An 18,383-nucleotide genomic window follows, 5' to 3' on the forward strand; every position below is an offset into this window, starting at 1 on the left:
ATATTTCCCTCACTAACTTTAAACATCAGCTATCTGAGCAGCTAACTGATCGCTGCAGCTGTACATAGCCCATCTGTAAATAGCCCACCCAATCTACCTACCTCATCCCCATATTGTTTTTTATTTGCTTTTCTGCTCTTTTGCACACCAGTATTTCTACTTGCACATCATCATCTGCTCATCTATCACTCGTGTTAATTTGCCAAACTGTAATTACTTCGCTACTATGGCCTATTTATTGCCTTACCTCCTCACGCCATTTGCACACACTGTATGTAGACTTTCTTTTTTTTCTATTGTGTTATTGACTATGCTTGTTTATTCCATGTGTAACTCTGTGTTGTTGTTTGTGTCGCACTGCTTTGCTTTATCTTGGCCAGGTCGCAGTTGTAAATGAGAACTTGTTCTCAACTAGCTTACCTGGTTAAATAAAGGTGAAATAAAATTTTTTTTAATGGCCATGCAGTCATGGGTGAATAAGGGATTACAAGAGGGGCTGAGCACACACCCTTGTGGGGCCCCAGTGTTGAGGATCAGCAAAGTGGAGATGTTGTTTCCTACCTTCACCACCTGGGGGCGGCCCTTCATGAAGTCCAGGACCAAATTGCACAGGGCGCGGTTGAGACTCAGGGCCTCAAGCTTAATGATGAGCCAACTGTATATGTTTTTGTGCATGTCTGGCACTAGTACATGAATGTGTGTGTTCTTGTATGTGTTTATTTGAATGAGAGTGTGTGTATATGCATGTGTACAAACACCTGCACAGCATCAGCCTCAGGAAAACCGGCATTAGTTGTAAAAACACTGCCACTTAGTGTCATTCAAATGTACTTTTATTATGTTTTATTTAGACTTTTTTTCCCCCTTTATCTTTTGACCATCATTCTCTCTCTCACACAGCAACTCCACTCCCACTTGCCTCCAATTCCACATACCAACCCTCAGCTTACATACTGTTATAATTGAAGGGCAACACACCACGGTATTATTCCAACAGGAACAGTCCATTCATCATTGCAGCCTGCTGGTCTGGATGTTTGGGCCCGTATCCACAAAGCGCCTCAGAGTAGGAGTGCTGACTGATCTAGGATCAGTCCATATAATCTCATTAATATGATCTAAAAGGCAACACTGATCCAAGATCAGCACTCCTACTCTGAGACGCTTTGTGGAGGTGGGCCCTGAACACTGAGCAGTGAGAGGTTGAGGTTGTGGTTATCAGAAGAAGTGCTTGTGTGGTGACTATAGACTTCTGGACTGGAGGGTGCAGAAAAAGAAGTGGATGTGAATGGACTTTTTTTCCCCAGACGAGAAGTGAGAGGCACTAGGACCATTGTCTTGGTGTGTGTTTGTGTGGCCGTGTTTATCTTTCCAATTATGTGATTGTGTGTGTGTGTCTCTTCGTGTGTGAGTGAGTGGATTTATGTTGGCATACCGTAGCAGCCGTGTTGGTAGATACTTGATATTGATATGGTTACATAAAGGGGGCTGAGGCTATGAGCATTTGGGGTTATGAAAAGAGGTAGTAGAGAGAGGAGGAACAGGAATGGGGTTAGTATAGCTGGAGGGGCAGATTCAGGGGCAGATTCAGGGATATCATAGACTTACGTCCCAAATAGCACCCTTATTCCCTTGTGCACTACTGGTCAAAAATTGTGCGCTGCATAGGGAATAAGGTGCCATTTGGAATGGAGCCATGGAGTTCATTCTGGTCTTCGGAACACCGTGATCTCCTCAACTCTAGTGACATGCAAGCTGCCCACCACCTACAGTTTTACATTACTCTCTCTGTTTGGCTCTTGCCATTCATTCCATCTTTATACCTCCCTATTCTTCCCTCACTCCCGCTGAGACAGGTCTGGGAGAGGAAATGGCTGCATGATTGTGGTCAGAGAGTGGACTTCTTACTGTATGGCCTCAGTGTGTGTGTGTGTGTGTAGTGTTCATAATTCCCCTGAATGTCCAGACAGTGTCAGGGTCCCTGCTCTTTGTGGTATCGGTGACTGTCCAGAATCAGAAAGGAGTACTCCATGTTCAAGAAGGCAAAAAAAGTATTCTTGTACAAAAACACGTTTTAATTCAATAATGCAAAATGTCTGAAAAAAACTGGAGGCAACATTTTTTGTTCTCATTGTTTTAGTCACTATTGCATCTCAACCATATTATCCACAGCATAAAAGCAGTTTCTAAATTTACACTGATCATTCACAGATAGCATTTCTGAAGTCATATTTTTACTTCTCTCTTACCCAGTCTATCTCACACACAATCACAGTCAAGCGCATCCCCATCCCCATTCAAGGCCAGGGTGTGCACACACACACATTTAACTAACCTTGTGGGGGGGCACAATTGATTCCCAATCAAAATCATATTTTCCTTAACCCTAAACCCCATAGAAATATACCTTTTCCTTGTGGGGACAAACAAAATGTCCATAGTCAAATTTTTGTTTATTTACTATTCTTCTTCTAGTCCCCACAAGTATAGTAAGACAAACAGACAGACACTGCAGTAGTTTCACACAGACCCTTCTGTGCATTAACATTTGCTTCTGTGCAATATAACAAGGTTGACTGAGGGTTTGGCTTAGGTATGTTTGAGTTGACCAGAATGCACTGTAGGTGATGATAGTGCTGATGTAGCCTCTAGTCTCCGTATAGGGAGGAGTGGGGCTTACAGGTGCAATTGGGACCACCAAGGTACTAGCAACAGGGTTGCTTGTACAGTACATTTTCTCACACACACACCCACACACACCTACACACACCTACACCCTATAACATTCAGCAAACCCTGTTCCGACCTGCCTTCGACTCACCTTAGTGTCGGTGTCGTCTTCAAAAACGTTCACAAACAAAAACACGCTCTTGGAATTGTTACATTGCTTTCTGACATGACACACTCCTTTCTCACTGACTGTCACATGAACAAACATTATCGATGAGGCTGTGAAAGCACTTTTCTTCTGTTGACTAGTTGAGTTAAAAGTTGAGTTAAAGAGTCTTCATGTTTCTCTGCGATAAAGAGAGTCTTCAGTCTTCTCTGTATACTGGTGGCAGGTGGCTACCCTAACAGGTTCTCCAACAACATGAATGCTGGGAGAGCTGAATGCCACACTACTCTATGATATGTCAAGGACCATTTCCTGTGAGGTCACTTCCTCTTTAACGGTGCGTTGTTGACTGATGGCTGGGTGTAGCTGAGGCAACACGCTGGATGTGTCACGATGCATGTGAATGTCAGGACCTCCAATCACATTTCCCTAACTGTCTTAACCTGATGAGAGGAGAGAACTACATGGGGGAGGCTCTCTTCTGCACTGTTGAACCAATCTAGTAAATGTGGAGGTGGAGTATCGTCTTGTTAATGTCCAAAAGCAGAAGACAACTCCCAGGCAATCGTATTCCTCCGACCCCGCAGATGGTGCTCCTGTCTCCTTAGGCCTGCTTTCTGATTGGAGAAACATCTATTGTATGTTACCCCTTATCTTTTGACTGAGCTGAAAAGTTTGCGAGAGAAAGAAGATTTCTTTCTGATTATATTATAATAGCACTGATTATTGAGGCAAAATCAAGAGTCTGTCCATTCTGTTTGTTGTCTTTTTAATAGTCATCTTCATCCTCTTTGGCCCTTATGCCACCTGAGTCAGTCTGACCCTGCCTCGCTCCATTCACCAACTGAGTCCACTGTGTTCTATCTCCGCCCTCTTTCCCTCAACCGCCCAATCAGATGCTGCCGTATCTCCTCTCAACCAATAAAGAGCTATTTCAGATGACTGGCAGGAACAGTGATAGTTAACTGATAGTTAACAGTGTCAGAATAAGATTTCCAAAAGCAGGCCAGGTAGGCACATACACATCCAAAAACCACTGGGGCGGGATTGAACAAGATTTAGGTTTTGTTGTTTTGAGTGACGGGCACTTGAACACCTTTCTGTCCGGTTGCTATGGACACAAGAAATGGCAGTGGAGCCAAGAGTCAAAAATACTTTTTGAAAAATGGACTGTACAAAAGTGCATCACCCGTTTCATGCACGCTATTACATGCAAGTCAGACATTCAGAACTGTAACTCACCCAATTTGTACTTCTCTCTGGCCTCGGCCCGCTCCTTGGCATCAAAGTACCAGACAGTGATGGCATAGCTGTAACACACGATGATCTGATCAGACTGACAACAGAGATTCTCAGCTCACAAGCAAGTACAGACTAATTCAGTACAGTATAGTACAGCATAGGACAGAATAGGAGAAGGTTAAGCCTGTGCTATATACGGTCAGTGGAGGGTTAAGTCTGAGCTGGTTTTGGTCAGTGGAGGGTTAATTCAGGGTCATTGCCTCTCCTGTGGGGCTTCTCGGTGGGGTTGTGTTGTTTATTCCTGTCTCTCTCCCTCAAGCACGAGAGCTGCAACTGAACCAACCGCCCTCCCTCCCTCCACCCCTGACCCCAATCCCAGTCAGGAAATACGTTCTTCCTGTCCTGAGCCCCACCTCACCCCCCAGCTGTCAGACAGAGAGGAGAGGATGAACTAGAATCAGGCCAATCACGTGTCAAATTTTTGTGGCGTACTTCTGACTACTGAGTTCCAGCATTCAGTATGTATTTGAAAGGATCATGTGCATGATCACAACATCAGGCAGGAGTCTGAATAGGCTCTGGCTGAGTCCATACTTCTCTCAACAGTGGATCATCAGCATGAGAGTGGATCTATAATCTGTTAAAGGGATACGTCGGGATTTTGGCAATGAAGCCCTTTATCTACTTCCCCAGAGTCAGATGAACTCCCGGATACCATTTTGATGTTGTCTGCGTGCAGTTTGAAGGAATTTGCTAATGAGTGTTAGCGCATGCTAGTAGATACCATAGACTTCCAGTCATTGCACTAACGCTAGTTATCATTGACTTGCGAAACTACCTCTAACTTCCTTCATGCTGGATGCAGAGACATACAAATGGTATCCATGAGTTCATCTGACCCTGAAGTATCCCTTTAACAGAGCAGGTAAAAGCTTCCAAAACACCATTAGGAGCCTTTAGTGAACAGATACTGTACTGTGTGTGAAGGCGATAAAGTGGGTTAAAGGTTGTAACGGCTCGGCAGAGAGAGGAAGTGTGGGGGGGGGTTGAGTGGATGTGGTTATGGTCAAACCATGTGTCACACTTTCAGGAAACTGAAAGCAGTGGGAGTCATCCAAATACCTCTCTGGGAATGACTTTGTGTGCCTTAGTACATCGTAAATCTCTGTTTGAGTATACAATACCTATGGGACATTTGTGAGTGTGTGTGTGTGTGAGATTGGATGCATTGCGTCTCAGTGAGCATGCAGTGACTTTGTAAATGTACATTCTGTATCACCTCTCTGACCCCAGTGTGAGTCCATGTCAGCATGCATTTGTGTGTGTGTGCGGAGGGAGAGGTCATTCGGGTACGCCTGGTGCCCAAATAGATGACGTATGTCACGCAGCTGAGAGTTGAGTGGATTTGGTTCAGTCAGTTATCCTGATGAGTCCTTCCCAGCTAGCTAGGTTATCCTGGCAACAAAAGTAGCACGGTGCTACTTCAAACAGGTAAAAGAAAGATGTTTATTTAGATATGCGAGGGAGAAATAACTTTGTAGTATTGGTCACCATCTGGATGTCACCGTGACATGCCAATTAGCTAACGTGATCGACAAGCAGGTGCAACAGTATTGTATCGAGGTGCTATGTAGTTGCTTCCCACGTGGCAGCCGTATCGCATGTCGCTGGCGAGGGGTTAATGTAGCCAATTTGTTCCATCCCACTTTATTTTGAGTAGGATAGCAGCCTACACAAGAAAAATTACACAGTACTGCATGTGGTAGTAACCACCTGGGTGTCAACATGATACAGTCTAACATTACTGCTCAACGGGAAGAGTTTGTGCCGCATGCCGGCAACACAACAACACCAAGGGGCCCTCTTGGCAAGCAGGGAAGTATCTAGATAGTGTAGCTAATATCAGGCCAGGATGACAGCTAAAGCATGGTTTTCACCCAAAAAATTACAACTACGGCATTATAGTAAATTATTATTATTATTTTTTTAACCTGTTAGGGCTAGGGGGCAGTATTTACACGGCCGGATAAAAAACGTACCCGATTTAATCTGGTTACTACTCCTACCCAGTAACTAGAATATGCATATAATTATTGGCTTTGGATAGAAAACACCCTAAAGTTTCTAAAACTGTTTGAATGGTGTCTGTGAGTATAACAGAACTCATATGGCAGGCAAAAACCTGAGAAGATTCCTTAAAGGAAGTGCCCTCTCTGACAAGATCTTGTTCTTCTTGTCTCTGTTTATTGAAGACTGGGGATCTTTGCTGTAACGTGACACTTCCTACGGCTCCCATAGGCTCTCAGAGCCCGGGAAAAAGCTGAATGATGTCATTCCAGCCCCAGGCTGAAACACATTTGCGCTTTTGGCAAGTGGCCGATAAGAGGATAATGGGCTTAGGCGCGTGCACGAGTCGATCCCGGGCTTTATTTTCTTTCGTCTATTTAACTAAACGCAGATTCCCGGTCGGAATATTATCGCTTTTTTACGAGAAAAATGGCATAAAAATTGATTTTAAACAGCGGTTGACATGCTTCGAAGTACGGTAATGGAATATTTAGAATTTTTTTGTCACGAAATGCGCCGTGCTCGTAACCCTTATTTACCCTTTCGGATAGTGTCTTGAACGCACGAACAAAACGCCGCTGTTTGGATATAACAATGGATTATTTGGGACCAAACCAACATTTGTTATTGAAGTAGAAGTCCTGGGAGTGCATTCTGACGAAGAACACCAAAGGTAATCAAACTTTCTAATAGTAAATCGGAGTTTGGTGAAGGCTAAACTTGCTGGGTGTCTAAATAGCTAGCCCTGTGATGCCGGGCTATCTACTTAGAATATTGTAAAATGTGCTTTCACCAAAAAGCTATTTTAAAATCGGACATATCGAGTGCATAGAGGAGTTCTGTATCTATAATTCTTAAAATAATTGTTATGCTTTTTGTGAACGTTTATCGTGAGTAATTTAGTAAATTGTTAGTAAATTCGCCGGAAGTTTGAGGAGGGTATGCTAGTTCTGAACGTCACATGCTAATGTAAAAAGCTGGTTTTTGATATAAATATGAACTTGATTGAACAAAACATGCATGTATTGTATAACATAATGTCCTAGGTGTGTCATCTGATGAAGATCATCAAAGGTTAGTGCTGCATTTAGCTGTCTTCTGGGTTTTTGTGACATTATATGCTAGCTTGAAAAATGGGTGTCTGATTATTTCTGGCTGGGTACTCTGCTGACATAATCTAATGTTTTGCTTTCGTTGTAAAGCCTTTTTGAAATCGGACAGTGTGGTTAGATTAACGAGAGTCTTGTCTTTAAAATGCGGTAAAATAGTCATATGTTTGAGAAATTGAAGTAATAGCATTTCTAAGGTATTTGAATAACGCGCCACAGGATTCCACTGGCTGTTACGTAGGTGGGACGATTTGGTGCCACCTACCCTAGAGAGGTTAAATACTCATTTAAAAACTGAATGATTCTGAACACAAGTCCCAACATCGGCAGACAAGTTTGAAATTCTCACTGAACTTTCTAGCCACAAGCATAAATTAGCTAGCTGGGAAGAGCTCATCAGGACAAATGACTGAACTGACAAAAAAATCTGTTTGTCTCCACTCGACTCTCAGCTGCGTGACATACATCATCAATTTGTGCACCAAGCGTGTCCGTATAGCCTTTCCTGTGTGTGTGTGTGTGTGCATGTGTGGTCACTCACCGTGTAGCGTAGGCTGGCTTAACCTCATGTGGGTTCCTGCGGTCAGACCAGAAGATGAGCAGACGGTCAAACAGCGGTTCTATGTTGGCCACCACACTCTTCCCCTCTGGATAGATCTGCAGCAGACCTCCTTGAACCTGACCACACACACGAATAGGTGTCATGTTAGATGCACAGTGCCTTATCCATAGCCTTGAGGTTAGAGAGGCAGGTGAGTAGCCAGAGGGTTGCCGGTTCGAAATGGCTGACAGGGAAAATCTGGTGGGACTATAAAGTACAGTAGATTAGATGTATGAGACTCAATGTTCCATTGTACCTTGACATCCCAGTTCTTGTTGAGATAGTAAATGCAGGTGATGCAGCGGCCGTCACCGTTAGGGTTGTCCACGTGACGGATGTACCCTGTGCCGTTACCTGGGTAACAGGCCACCATAGCCTGAGGAGAGAAGACGGGGATGTTACAGTCGGTTACAGTAAGAACACACAGCTCGGGCCTCCCGAGTAGCACAGCGGTCAAAGGCACTACATTGCAGTGCAAGACCTGGGTTCATTCCCGGGCTGTGCCACAACTAGCAGTGGCTGGGAGTCCCATAGGACGGCACACAATTGTCCCAGCGTAGTCCGGCTTAGGGCAGGGTTTGGCCGGGAGGGGGCTTTACTTGGCTCATTGTGCTCTAGCGACTCCTTGTGGCGGACCGGGTGCCTGCAGGCTGATTCCTGTCGCCAGTTGAACGGTGTTTCCTCCGACACATTGGTGCGGTTGGCTCTCCAGAATTGGGGAGAAAAGGGGGACACACACTTCTCTAGACTGCCTTTAAAAGAGTAACTGCCCCTGAAAAACAACTAATCCCTTTGAAAACAGCATCGATATGAGTCGGAAACATTTATTCTAGTGTCAAAATTGACTAAAAAGTGTAAATATTATCATTTTGGTCATAAAGTCAGTCTCGTCTAAAACGGAGTTTGGAACCTCAGTGCGTTACAACGAGTAAATGAAGGTTGGGCTTGGATTACAATTATGCCAAGCTCCACTTTAAAATTTCCCCTCTGCCCACTTCGCTTCCCTTTATTGAATGGGGCTTGGTTGTTTCATCACCCCCAACCAATGCATTCAAAGGATCACACCCTTTTGACACTGAAAAGCCCTATACACATTGACCATGGAATGCATGCTTCCAGCAGGATGCACAGCCAACAACTATGGTTTGCATGCCCTGCCAAAGGACCCTATATCATGCAGAATAGGTGGGAGTTCGTTGGTCCCCAGTGGTGGTGAGTATACTGGTAGCTAGACAATAGACTTCTGGTTATGTATCTTCTTATGTATATTTTGATAATCATTATCACCATTATCGCTAGCATAGCTTGCTAGCTAGCTAACATTAGCCTACCTCAATACAATTCAGATTTGGCTTGGAAACACGATAACATCATGATTGCGATTGTCATGATTGTGAATACTCCAACTTTAGCTAGCTTAACTAAGATTGAGAGGACCACCGTATTTTAAAAAACTTCTTAGAGCTAAGGTCTATTTTCCTGAATTTCCGCCTGACTGATGTTCCCAAAGTAAACTGCCTGTTACTCAGGCCCAGAAGCCAGGATATGCATATAATTGGTAGCATTGGATAGACAACACTTTGAGGTTTCTAGAAATGTTAAAATAATGACTGAGACTATAACATAATTGATATGGCAGGGAAAATTCCAAAGAAAAACCAACCTGATTTTTTTTTGGTTGAGCTCTCAGGATCTTATAATGGAAAGCTATGGGTTCTATGTAATTCCAGCACCCAGATTGCAATTCCTATAGCTTCCACTAGATGTCAACAGTCTGTTCATTGTTTCAGGCTTGTTTCTTCAGAAACAAGCAAGAATTTTGAGTTTTTGTACAAAAACTCCCGGTTCAAAATCAGTCTGGTGATTCGCGGTGAAGAGGACACGCACTTACTAATTTTACTTTTCTATTGAACATACTTCTTTCCATATGAAAATATTATAGTTTCTTTACATTTTAGGATACCTGAGGATTAAATAGAAACGTAGTTTGACTTGTTTGAACAAAGTTCAGCGGTAGCTTTTTGGACACCTTTGTCTGCATGTTGAATGAGTGGATTTCTGAAATCGATGGCGCCAACTAAACAGACGTTTTGGGATATAAAGAAGGATTTTATCTAACAAAACAACCATTCATGTTGTAGCTGGGACCCTTGGGATTGCAAACAGAGGAAGATTTTCAAAAGTAAGTGATTTATTTAATTGCTATTTGTGATTTTATGAAGCCTGTGCTGGTTGAAAAACATTGATGTGGGGCGCCGTCCTCAAACAATCGCATGGTATGCTTTCACTGTAAAGCCAATTGTAAATTGGACAACGCAGTTAGATTAACAATAATTTAAGTTGTAAATGATATAAGATACTTGTATGTTCATGAATGTTTAATATTACGATTATTTATTTGAATTGCGCGCCCTCCAATTTCACCGGATGCTGTCGACAGGTGTCCCACTAGCGGGATGCCTATTTAACAAGCTAACGTTAACATTTTTAATTTATTTTTAATTTATTTTTATTTCACCTTTATTTAACCAGGTAGGCAAGTTGAGAACAAGTTCTCATTTACAATTGCGACCTGGCCAAGATAAAGCAAAGCAGTTCGACAACATACAACAACACAGAGTTACACATGGAGTAAACAACATACAGTCAATAATACAGTAGAAAAAAAAATAAGACTATATACAATGTGAGCAAATGATGTGAGATAAGGGAGGTAAGAGCAAAAAAAAATGCCATGGTGGCAAAATAAATAAAGTATAGCAAGAAAAACAATGGAATGGTAGATTTGTAGTTTGAAGAAAGTTCAAAGTTCAAATATAAATAATATGGTGCAAAGGAGCAAAATAAATAAAATAAATAAATACAGTAGGGGAAGAGGTAGTAGTTTGGGCTAAATTATAGATGGGCTATGTACAGGTGCAGTGATCTGTGAGCTGCTCTGACAGCTGGTGCTTAAAGCTAGTGAGGGAGATAAGTGTTTCCAATTTCAGAGATTTTTGTAGTTCGTTCCAGTCGTTGGCAGCAGAGAACTGGAAGGAGAGACGACCAAAGGAGGAGTTGGCTTTAGGGGTGACCAGAGAGATATACCTGCTGGAGCGCGTGCTACAGGTGGGTGCTGCTATGGTGACCAGTGAGCGGAGATAAGGGGGGACTTTACCTAGCAGGGTCTTGTAGATGACCTGGAGCCAATGTGTTTGGCGACGATTATGAAGTGAAGGCCAGCCAACGAGAGCATACAGATCGCAGTGGTGGGTTGTATATGGGGCTTTGGTGACAAAACGGATGGCACTGTGATAGACTGCATCCAGCTTGTTGAGTAGGGTATTGGAGGCTATTTTGTAAATGACATCGCCGAAGTCGAGGATCGGTAGGATGGTCAGTTTTACGAGGGTATGTTTGGCAGCATGAGTGAAGGATGCTTTGTTGCGAAATAGGAAGCCAATTCTAGATTTCACTTTGGATTGGAGATGATTGATGTGAGTCTGGAAGGAGAGTTTACAGTCTAACCAGACACCTAGGTATTTGTAGTTGTCCACAAATTCTAAGTTAGAACCGTCCAGAGAAGTTATGCTGGATGGGCGGGCAGGTGCAGGCAGCGATCGGTTGAAGAGCATGCATTTAGTTTTACTTGTGTTTAGGAGCAGTTGGAGGCCACGGAAGGAGAGTTGAATGGCATTGAAGCTCGTCTGGAGGGTTGTTAACACAGTGTCCAAAGAAGGGCCAGAAGTATACAGAATGGTGTCGTCTGCGTAGAGGTGGATCAGAGATTCACCAGCAGCAAGAGCGACATCATTTATGTATACAGAGAAAAGAGTTGGCCCAAGAATTGAACCCTGTGGTACCCCCATAGAGACTGCCAGAGGTCCAGACAGTAGGCCCTCCGATTTGACACACTGAACTCTGTCAGAGAAGTAGTTGGTGAACCAGGCGAGGCAGTCATTTGAGAAACCAAGGCTACTAAGTCTGCCGATGAGGATGTGGTGATTAACAGAGTCAAAAGCTTTGGCCAGGTCAATGAATACGGCAGCACAGTATTGTTTCTTATCGATGGCGGTTACGATGTCGTTTAGGACCTTGAGCGTGGCTGAGGTGCACCCATGACCAGCTCTGAAACCAGATTGCATAGCGGAGAGGGTGCGGTAGGATTCGAAATAGTCGGTAATCTGTTTGTTGACTTGGCTTTCGAAGACCTTAGAAAGGCAGGGTAGGATGGATATAGGTCTGTAGCAATTTGGGTCAAGAGTGTCACCTCCTTTGAAGAGGGGGATGACAGCAGCTGCTTTCCAATCTATGGGAATCTCAGACGACACGAAAGAGAGGTTGAACAGGCTAGTAATAGGGGTTGCAATAATTTCGGCAGATAATTTTAGAAAGAAAGGGTCCAGATTGTCAAGCCCAGCTGATTTGTAGGGGTCCAGATTTTGCAGCTCTTTCAGAACATCAGCTGAATGGATTTGGGAGAAGGAGAAATGGGGGAGGTTTGGGCGAGTAGCTGTGGGGGGTGCAGTGCTGTTGAATGCAGTAGGGGTAGTTAGGTGGAAAGCATGGCCAGCCGTAGAAAAATGCTTATTGAAATTCTCAATTATAGTGGGCTTATCGGTGGTGACAGAGTTTCCTATCCTCAGTGCAGTGGGCAGTTGGGAGGAGGTGTTCTTATTCTCCATGGACTTTACAATGTCCCAGAACTTTTTAGAGTTGGAGTTGCACGAAGCAAATTTTTGTTTGAAAAAGCTAGCCTTGGCGTTTCTAACTGCCTGTGTGTATTGGTTTCTAACTTCCCTAAAAAGTTGCATATCGTGGGGGCAGTTCGATGCTAATGCAGAACGCCACAGGATATTTTTGTGTTGGTTAAGGGCAGTCAGGTCTGGGGAGAACCAAGGGCTATATCTGTTCCTGGTTCTAAATTTCTTGAAAGGGGCATGCTTATTTAAGATGGAGAGGAAGGCATTTTTAAAATATAACCAGGCATCCTCTACTGACGGGATGAGGTCAATATCCTTCCAGGATACCAGGGCCAGGTCGATTAGAAAGGCTTGCTCGTTGAAATGTTTCAGGGAGCGTTTGACAGTGATGAGTGGAGGTCGTTTGACCGCTGACCCATTACGGGTGCAGGCAATGAGGCAGTGATCGCTGAGATCTTGGTTGAAAACAGCAGAGGTGTAATTAGAGGGCACATTGGTTAGGATGATATCTATGAGGGTGCCAGAGTTTGCGGCTTTGGGGTTGTACCTGGTGGGTTCATTAATAATTTGTGTGAGATTGAGGGCATCAAGCTTGGATTGTAGAATGGCTGGGGTGTTAAGCATTTCCCAGTTTAGGTCGCCTAGTAGCACGAGCTCTGAAGATAGATGGGGGGCAATCAGTTCACATATGGTGTCCAGAGCACAGCTAGGGGCCGAGGGGGGTCTATAGCAGGCGGCAACGGTGAGAGACTTGTTTTTGGAGAGATGGATTTTTAGAAGTAGAAGTTCAAATTGTTTGGGTACAGACCTGGATAGCAGGACAGAACTCTGCAGGCTATCTCTGCAGTAGATTGCAACACCGCCCCCTTTGGTCGTTCTATCTTGTCTGAAAACGTTGTAGTTAGGGATGATGATTTCACAGTTTTTGGTGGACTTCCTAAGCCAAGATTCAGACACAGCTAGGACATCCGGGTTGGCAGAGTGTGCTAAAGCAGTGAATAAAACAAACTTAGGGAGGAGGCTTCTAATGTTAACATGCATGAAACCAAGGCTATTACGGTTACAGAAGTCATCAAAAGAGAGCGCCTGGGGAGTAGGAGTGGAGCCAGGCACTGCAGGGCCTGGATTCACCTCTACATCCCCAGAGGAGCAGAGAAGAATAAGTATGAGGGTACGGCTAAAAGCTATAAGAATTGGTCGTCTGTGACGTCCAGAATAGAGAGAAAAAGGAGCAGGTTTCTGGGGGCGATAAAATAGCTTCAAGGTATAATGTACAGACAAAGGTATGGTGGGATGTGAGTACAGAGGAGGTAAACCTAGGCATTTAGTGATTATGAGAGAGATATTGTCTCTAGAAACATCATTGAAACCAGAAGATGTCATAGCATGTGTGGGTGGAGGAACTGAGAGGTTGGATAAGGTGTAATGAGCAGGGCTAGAGGCTCTACAGTGAAATAAGCCAATAAACACTAACCAGAACAGCAATGGACAAGGCATATTGACATTAAGGAGAGGCATGCTTAGCCGAGTGATCAGAGGGTCCAGTGAGATTCAGACAGCTAGCCGGGCCATAGGTAGCAAGCTGGTGGAAGATGGGAGGGAGGTCTGTTTTTAGCCACCTCGTGCGTTTCCGTCTGTGGGTTAGTGGGGTTCCGTGTGGAAGGGGGGACCTGTCCAAGTTGGCAAAATAGTTAGTTATAGTGGCCCAAGAAAAGTGTCCGATAGACCTATTCAGATCGCAGCCGAAAAGACAGCTAACGATTAGCCGGCCACAGATGGGCGATCAGGTTACGTCGCGACGGAGGGGCCAGTTGGATAACTCCCTCGGGCAGATAACGTCGGTGGTCCAGTCGTGAAGACCCGATGGGGCTCCGCATCGGCAGTAAAACGGGTCAGGATAGGTGAGTTGTAGCCCAGGAGACACTTCAGCTGGCTAGCTCAGGAACAGCCCACAAGTGGCTGACGGAACTCCTCAGCTGGCTAGCTGGCCAGATCCGCAATAATGTGTGTTAATTCCGTTACCGACGTTGCCAATAGTCACTCAGGTAGCAGCTAGTTAGCTGCAAGATCCAGGTGTAAATGTCCAGAGCCTGCGGTAGAAATCGGGGAAAGGAGAGAGAATAGGTCCGATATGCTCTGGTCTGAGTCGCGCTGTACAAAAACTGGCGATAGCTTTTCGAGCTAATGGACAGCTGAGGACGGCTAACCGTGGCTAGCTGAACTTCAACGTTAGCCAGTGAAAATGGCTAACCTCTGGCTAGCTTCTGTTGTGGAATTCAGATGAGGTAAATAATACTTTTTTTGGTTTGTTTTTTTTTAAATTGGTGAGGCGGGTTGCAGGAGAGTGCTTTGAGGTTGAGTATTTGAATAAAAAAATGTAAAAAGATAAGTGAAGAAAAAAATATGTAAATATATATATACACGAGACACGACAGGACGTCTGAACTGCTACGCCATCTTGCTAGCTAGCTATTTTTTTGACAAACTTTGCTAACAGTAATGGCAACATTGCCATCTCTCTAAAGAAAATTTGATGACATCTTATGGCAAAATGGTTCCCAAACAATTATTTGCCTACTTTAGTAAAGCCATCGTATTTCCATGCCACTCTAAGTTAGTGTAATTTCGACTACAGTCACATTAGCCTCTGATGTGCAACCTATGTCTAGTGCACAAATTAATGTTGGATGCAGCTATGGTGGTATTAATTAGCTAACTCATGTATGACTACAATAGTGTACTAACTAGCAGAAACAAACTTAAACCAACCCAGGGCCATAGCAAAACATGTCACAGTTGGTTACATAGTGTAACGGCATCACCGGACTGAATCTACTCCAATCTGCACCCAGTCAGTCTACATATGTAAAGCTTAGAATTAGCTTCCAGAATGTTTATAATTGAGCGACGATGACATTCGTTGACACTGTTTTTCTGATAGACAAAGTGCACAGTTGGGTGCCAGAGTGATCATCTGGTCATGAATGGATTCCGGGACCTACCAGCAGGAGCAAAGTTGGATTTCATTACATGTCTAGCAATGTGATTGCAAATGGTTTAGCGACCTCCAAAAATAATTGTATTCACTGTTCACTTGCTATTTTTACAGCTTGTCTGGCATGACCTCCGAATAAAAGTGTGTAATGCGACACAAGTACCCTTGCCAGTCTCCCTCGACTCCAATGAAAAGGACATGCCATCCTGAGGCATAACTGAACAGTGACTGAGTGTGTATGCGTTTCACAGAAACATGTATGGAGCCAGCACATGGAAACGTGCAAGATGATGCGATGACGGACAGATGGGCTTGATACTGATGTCTCTGAATGATGTCTCATCTTTTTTTAAATTATTGAATTGAAATCAGTCAATATGGGGAGGGAGAAACCCTATGTATTCTACACCAGGATCAGGAAACTCCTGTTGTATACTGGGCACCACACAGGAAGGTATGACCACTCTGATATATTTGTCAAGGTAGCCCCATTACCACCACCAGTATCTGTATCAGCTGGGAAAGACAATGAAAGCTGCACATTGTTATATTGGCAGAACGCTATTTCTATGGTATTATGTAAATGGTTGTTTTATTCTACATCAGTGGTAATCGACTCGCCGATCTTCAAACATTTCTGGATGAAAGCCAACAACAATAAAGGCTTGCACTCCCTTTTCATTTATTTGTGTTGCGCTGTAGGTGCACTTGATTCAGAAACCCTGGAAACCTAATGGTCAAACAGGGAAATGGTTCCAATAATTTTTCCACCATTCATTTTTCCCATAGGGGATTTTAGAAACACTTCAAATAAGGGGGCTGTGTTTCGTATAGGCTTACCCCGTCGTGACGTTTTGATAACCATGTAAATCTCTCTCAGACAAGGTAACTTTTATCAGTATATCTGGCTCTATTTACTCTCCGATTCGAAAATGCTAATTAGCATCAAAGTAGACATCATGCAACACTACAAATCCCTGCAAGCTCCTGCACATCATCTCTAGCTGACACCTTTGCTAACAGCTATTGTGTCCATTTAAAACTTGCACAAGACAGTTCAAAGAATTGTTCATTTAAAGAAATGTTGCCAATTTATTAATGACTACATTTAATTAACATTAGATAGTTAATCCAGAGATTCTTACCTGTGCCACAATTCAGCAGTCTAATCCAAATCATCATGGCATTTGTAGTTCTTTATGATAGCCTCATTAGCAGCAAATTAACATTACATTTTCTGGGGGGTGTAAATACTGCCGACTATATTGATAAGTCCCCTTGTCCGAGAGAGATTTACACGGTTATCATATTGTCATGCCAGGGTAAGTCTACACAAAACACAGCCCTTATTTTAAGCATTTCTAAAATCTCCTATGGGAAAAATGGTGGAAAAACGATTGGAACCATTTCCCTCTTTTGACCGCTAGGTTTTGAGGGTATTATGACTCATACTGTGGTACTCTATGGTGTGTCTTGGTGGTGGCAAGGACCCACATCAAACCACACCATGTTTGGCTTCTATCATGGCCGCCAGCATTTCTTGAGGAACAAGAGGAAAAAAAGAGGCCAAATCAGCAGGTGCAGTTCCCCTTTAAGACGTGTTATAAAAACACAACCCAGACACTCCCTCCCCCTGAGGCAACTGGAACACCCCCGCATTGGGAGGTAGGGTGGCAGGGAAACAGCCTGGCCTGGCCTTGTGAGCTGGGAAACTTCCATCCTCCTCACCAGGGACCAAGCACGGTTTACCCTATATATGGGTTCTGAGAGAGCACTGTTGAGTTAAGCAAGATGATAAAGAGAGTAAGGGCCTCCCTGTAGCCAACTTTAGGGCTTCCATTTAACCTGTAATTGTAGGACTACAAGGGTTAGGGTTTTGTTTGGCTACTAATGTGACGGCGGTTCTGTAATAAGGGTTTTGTGCCATGGACCATTTTAATAGTGTGAAGAGTGAAGCATGCACACTCAGTCTGCGCTGTGAAACTAGACGCTGTGCCTTTAAGCCATAATGGCCGGGTATGGCAGCCATGTCGCTACCCCCATTCCACTGAGCCTGTACCGTATCATCAGTGGGCCGAACCCTTTACCCACCAATCAGGTAAGAGGCTTTAGGCGGTGAGCAGTAGACGTGGTATGGCTCTGCTGTGTGTATGGTTACTTAACCCCTTCACTGGTGTTCGTAGGGATGAAATTCCACTCCATAGGGCACCATATAGGTTACTGTACTCACTCAGTCACTTGGTTCTGTATAGAGACAGTCAGTGTCCCAATGATTTCTCTGTGTCTTAAACATTGCTGTGTAGGACCACTCCACTTCTAACCCGCATGCATACATTACAGGTCACTCATTACTATAAACTCGGACTGTTCTAAGAACTGTATTATAGAGATAGAAATGGATTATCGTCTTCAAGACGGTACTCAAACACTAACTAGCTGGTCCTGTGGAGGACAGGACAGTGGGCTTGATACTGATGAGTGATGAGTGAACCACCCTTTGGTGTTCTAGAGGTGTTGGATCAGAGCCTTTGACACAGTATTATTATTAGGATTAGTATTGAACAAGGTCATGCGTAATGTGTGTTCACCATGTGTAGTATTGGATTTAGACATGCTAATGTGGCTACGTTTACACAGGCAGCCCAATTCTGATTATTTTTTTCCACTAATGAGTCTTTTGACCAATCACATCAGATCTTTTTCAGTGCTGATCTGATTGGTCAAAATGGGAAAAAAAGTTGAGAATTGGGCAGCCTGTGTAAACCCAGCCTATGTGATATGTGGTATTGGTGATATGTGGTGTTAGCTTTTCGCATAGCTGCGTGCAGCGAAGGAATGTGTACTCCCAGCC

At 43.8% G+C, this 18,383-nt stretch overlaps 1 protein-coding gene across 1 annotated transcript in view; it reads right to left on the reverse strand.

Annotated features, from left to right (window-relative positions):
- Window positions 1-2,054: 2,054 nt before the first annotated feature.
- The window catches only part of LOC115205958 (uncharacterized), a 28,421-nt gene continuing 12,092 nt past the window's right edge, over window positions 2,055-18,383 (reverse strand). Inside the window, exons 3-6 of the mRNA XM_029772411.1 lie at window positions 8,112-8,231; window positions 7,796-7,932; window positions 4,079-4,146; window positions 2,055-3,947 (exon numbers count right to left, since the gene is read on the reverse strand). Coding sequence (XP_029628271.1) covers window positions 3,895-3,947; window positions 4,079-4,146; window positions 7,796-7,932; window positions 8,112-8,231 — 378 coding nt within the window. The 3' untranslated portion in view covers window positions 2,055-3,894. The remainder of the gene's footprint in view (window positions 3,948-4,078; window positions 4,147-7,795; window positions 7,933-8,111; window positions 8,232-18,383) is intronic.

Source organism: Salmo trutta, chromosome 13 (assembly GCF_901001165.1).
Source record: "Salmo trutta chromosome 13, fSalTru1.1, whole genome shotgun sequence".
NCBI lineage: Eukaryota > Metazoa > Chordata > Actinopteri > Salmoniformes > Salmonidae > Salmo > Salmo trutta.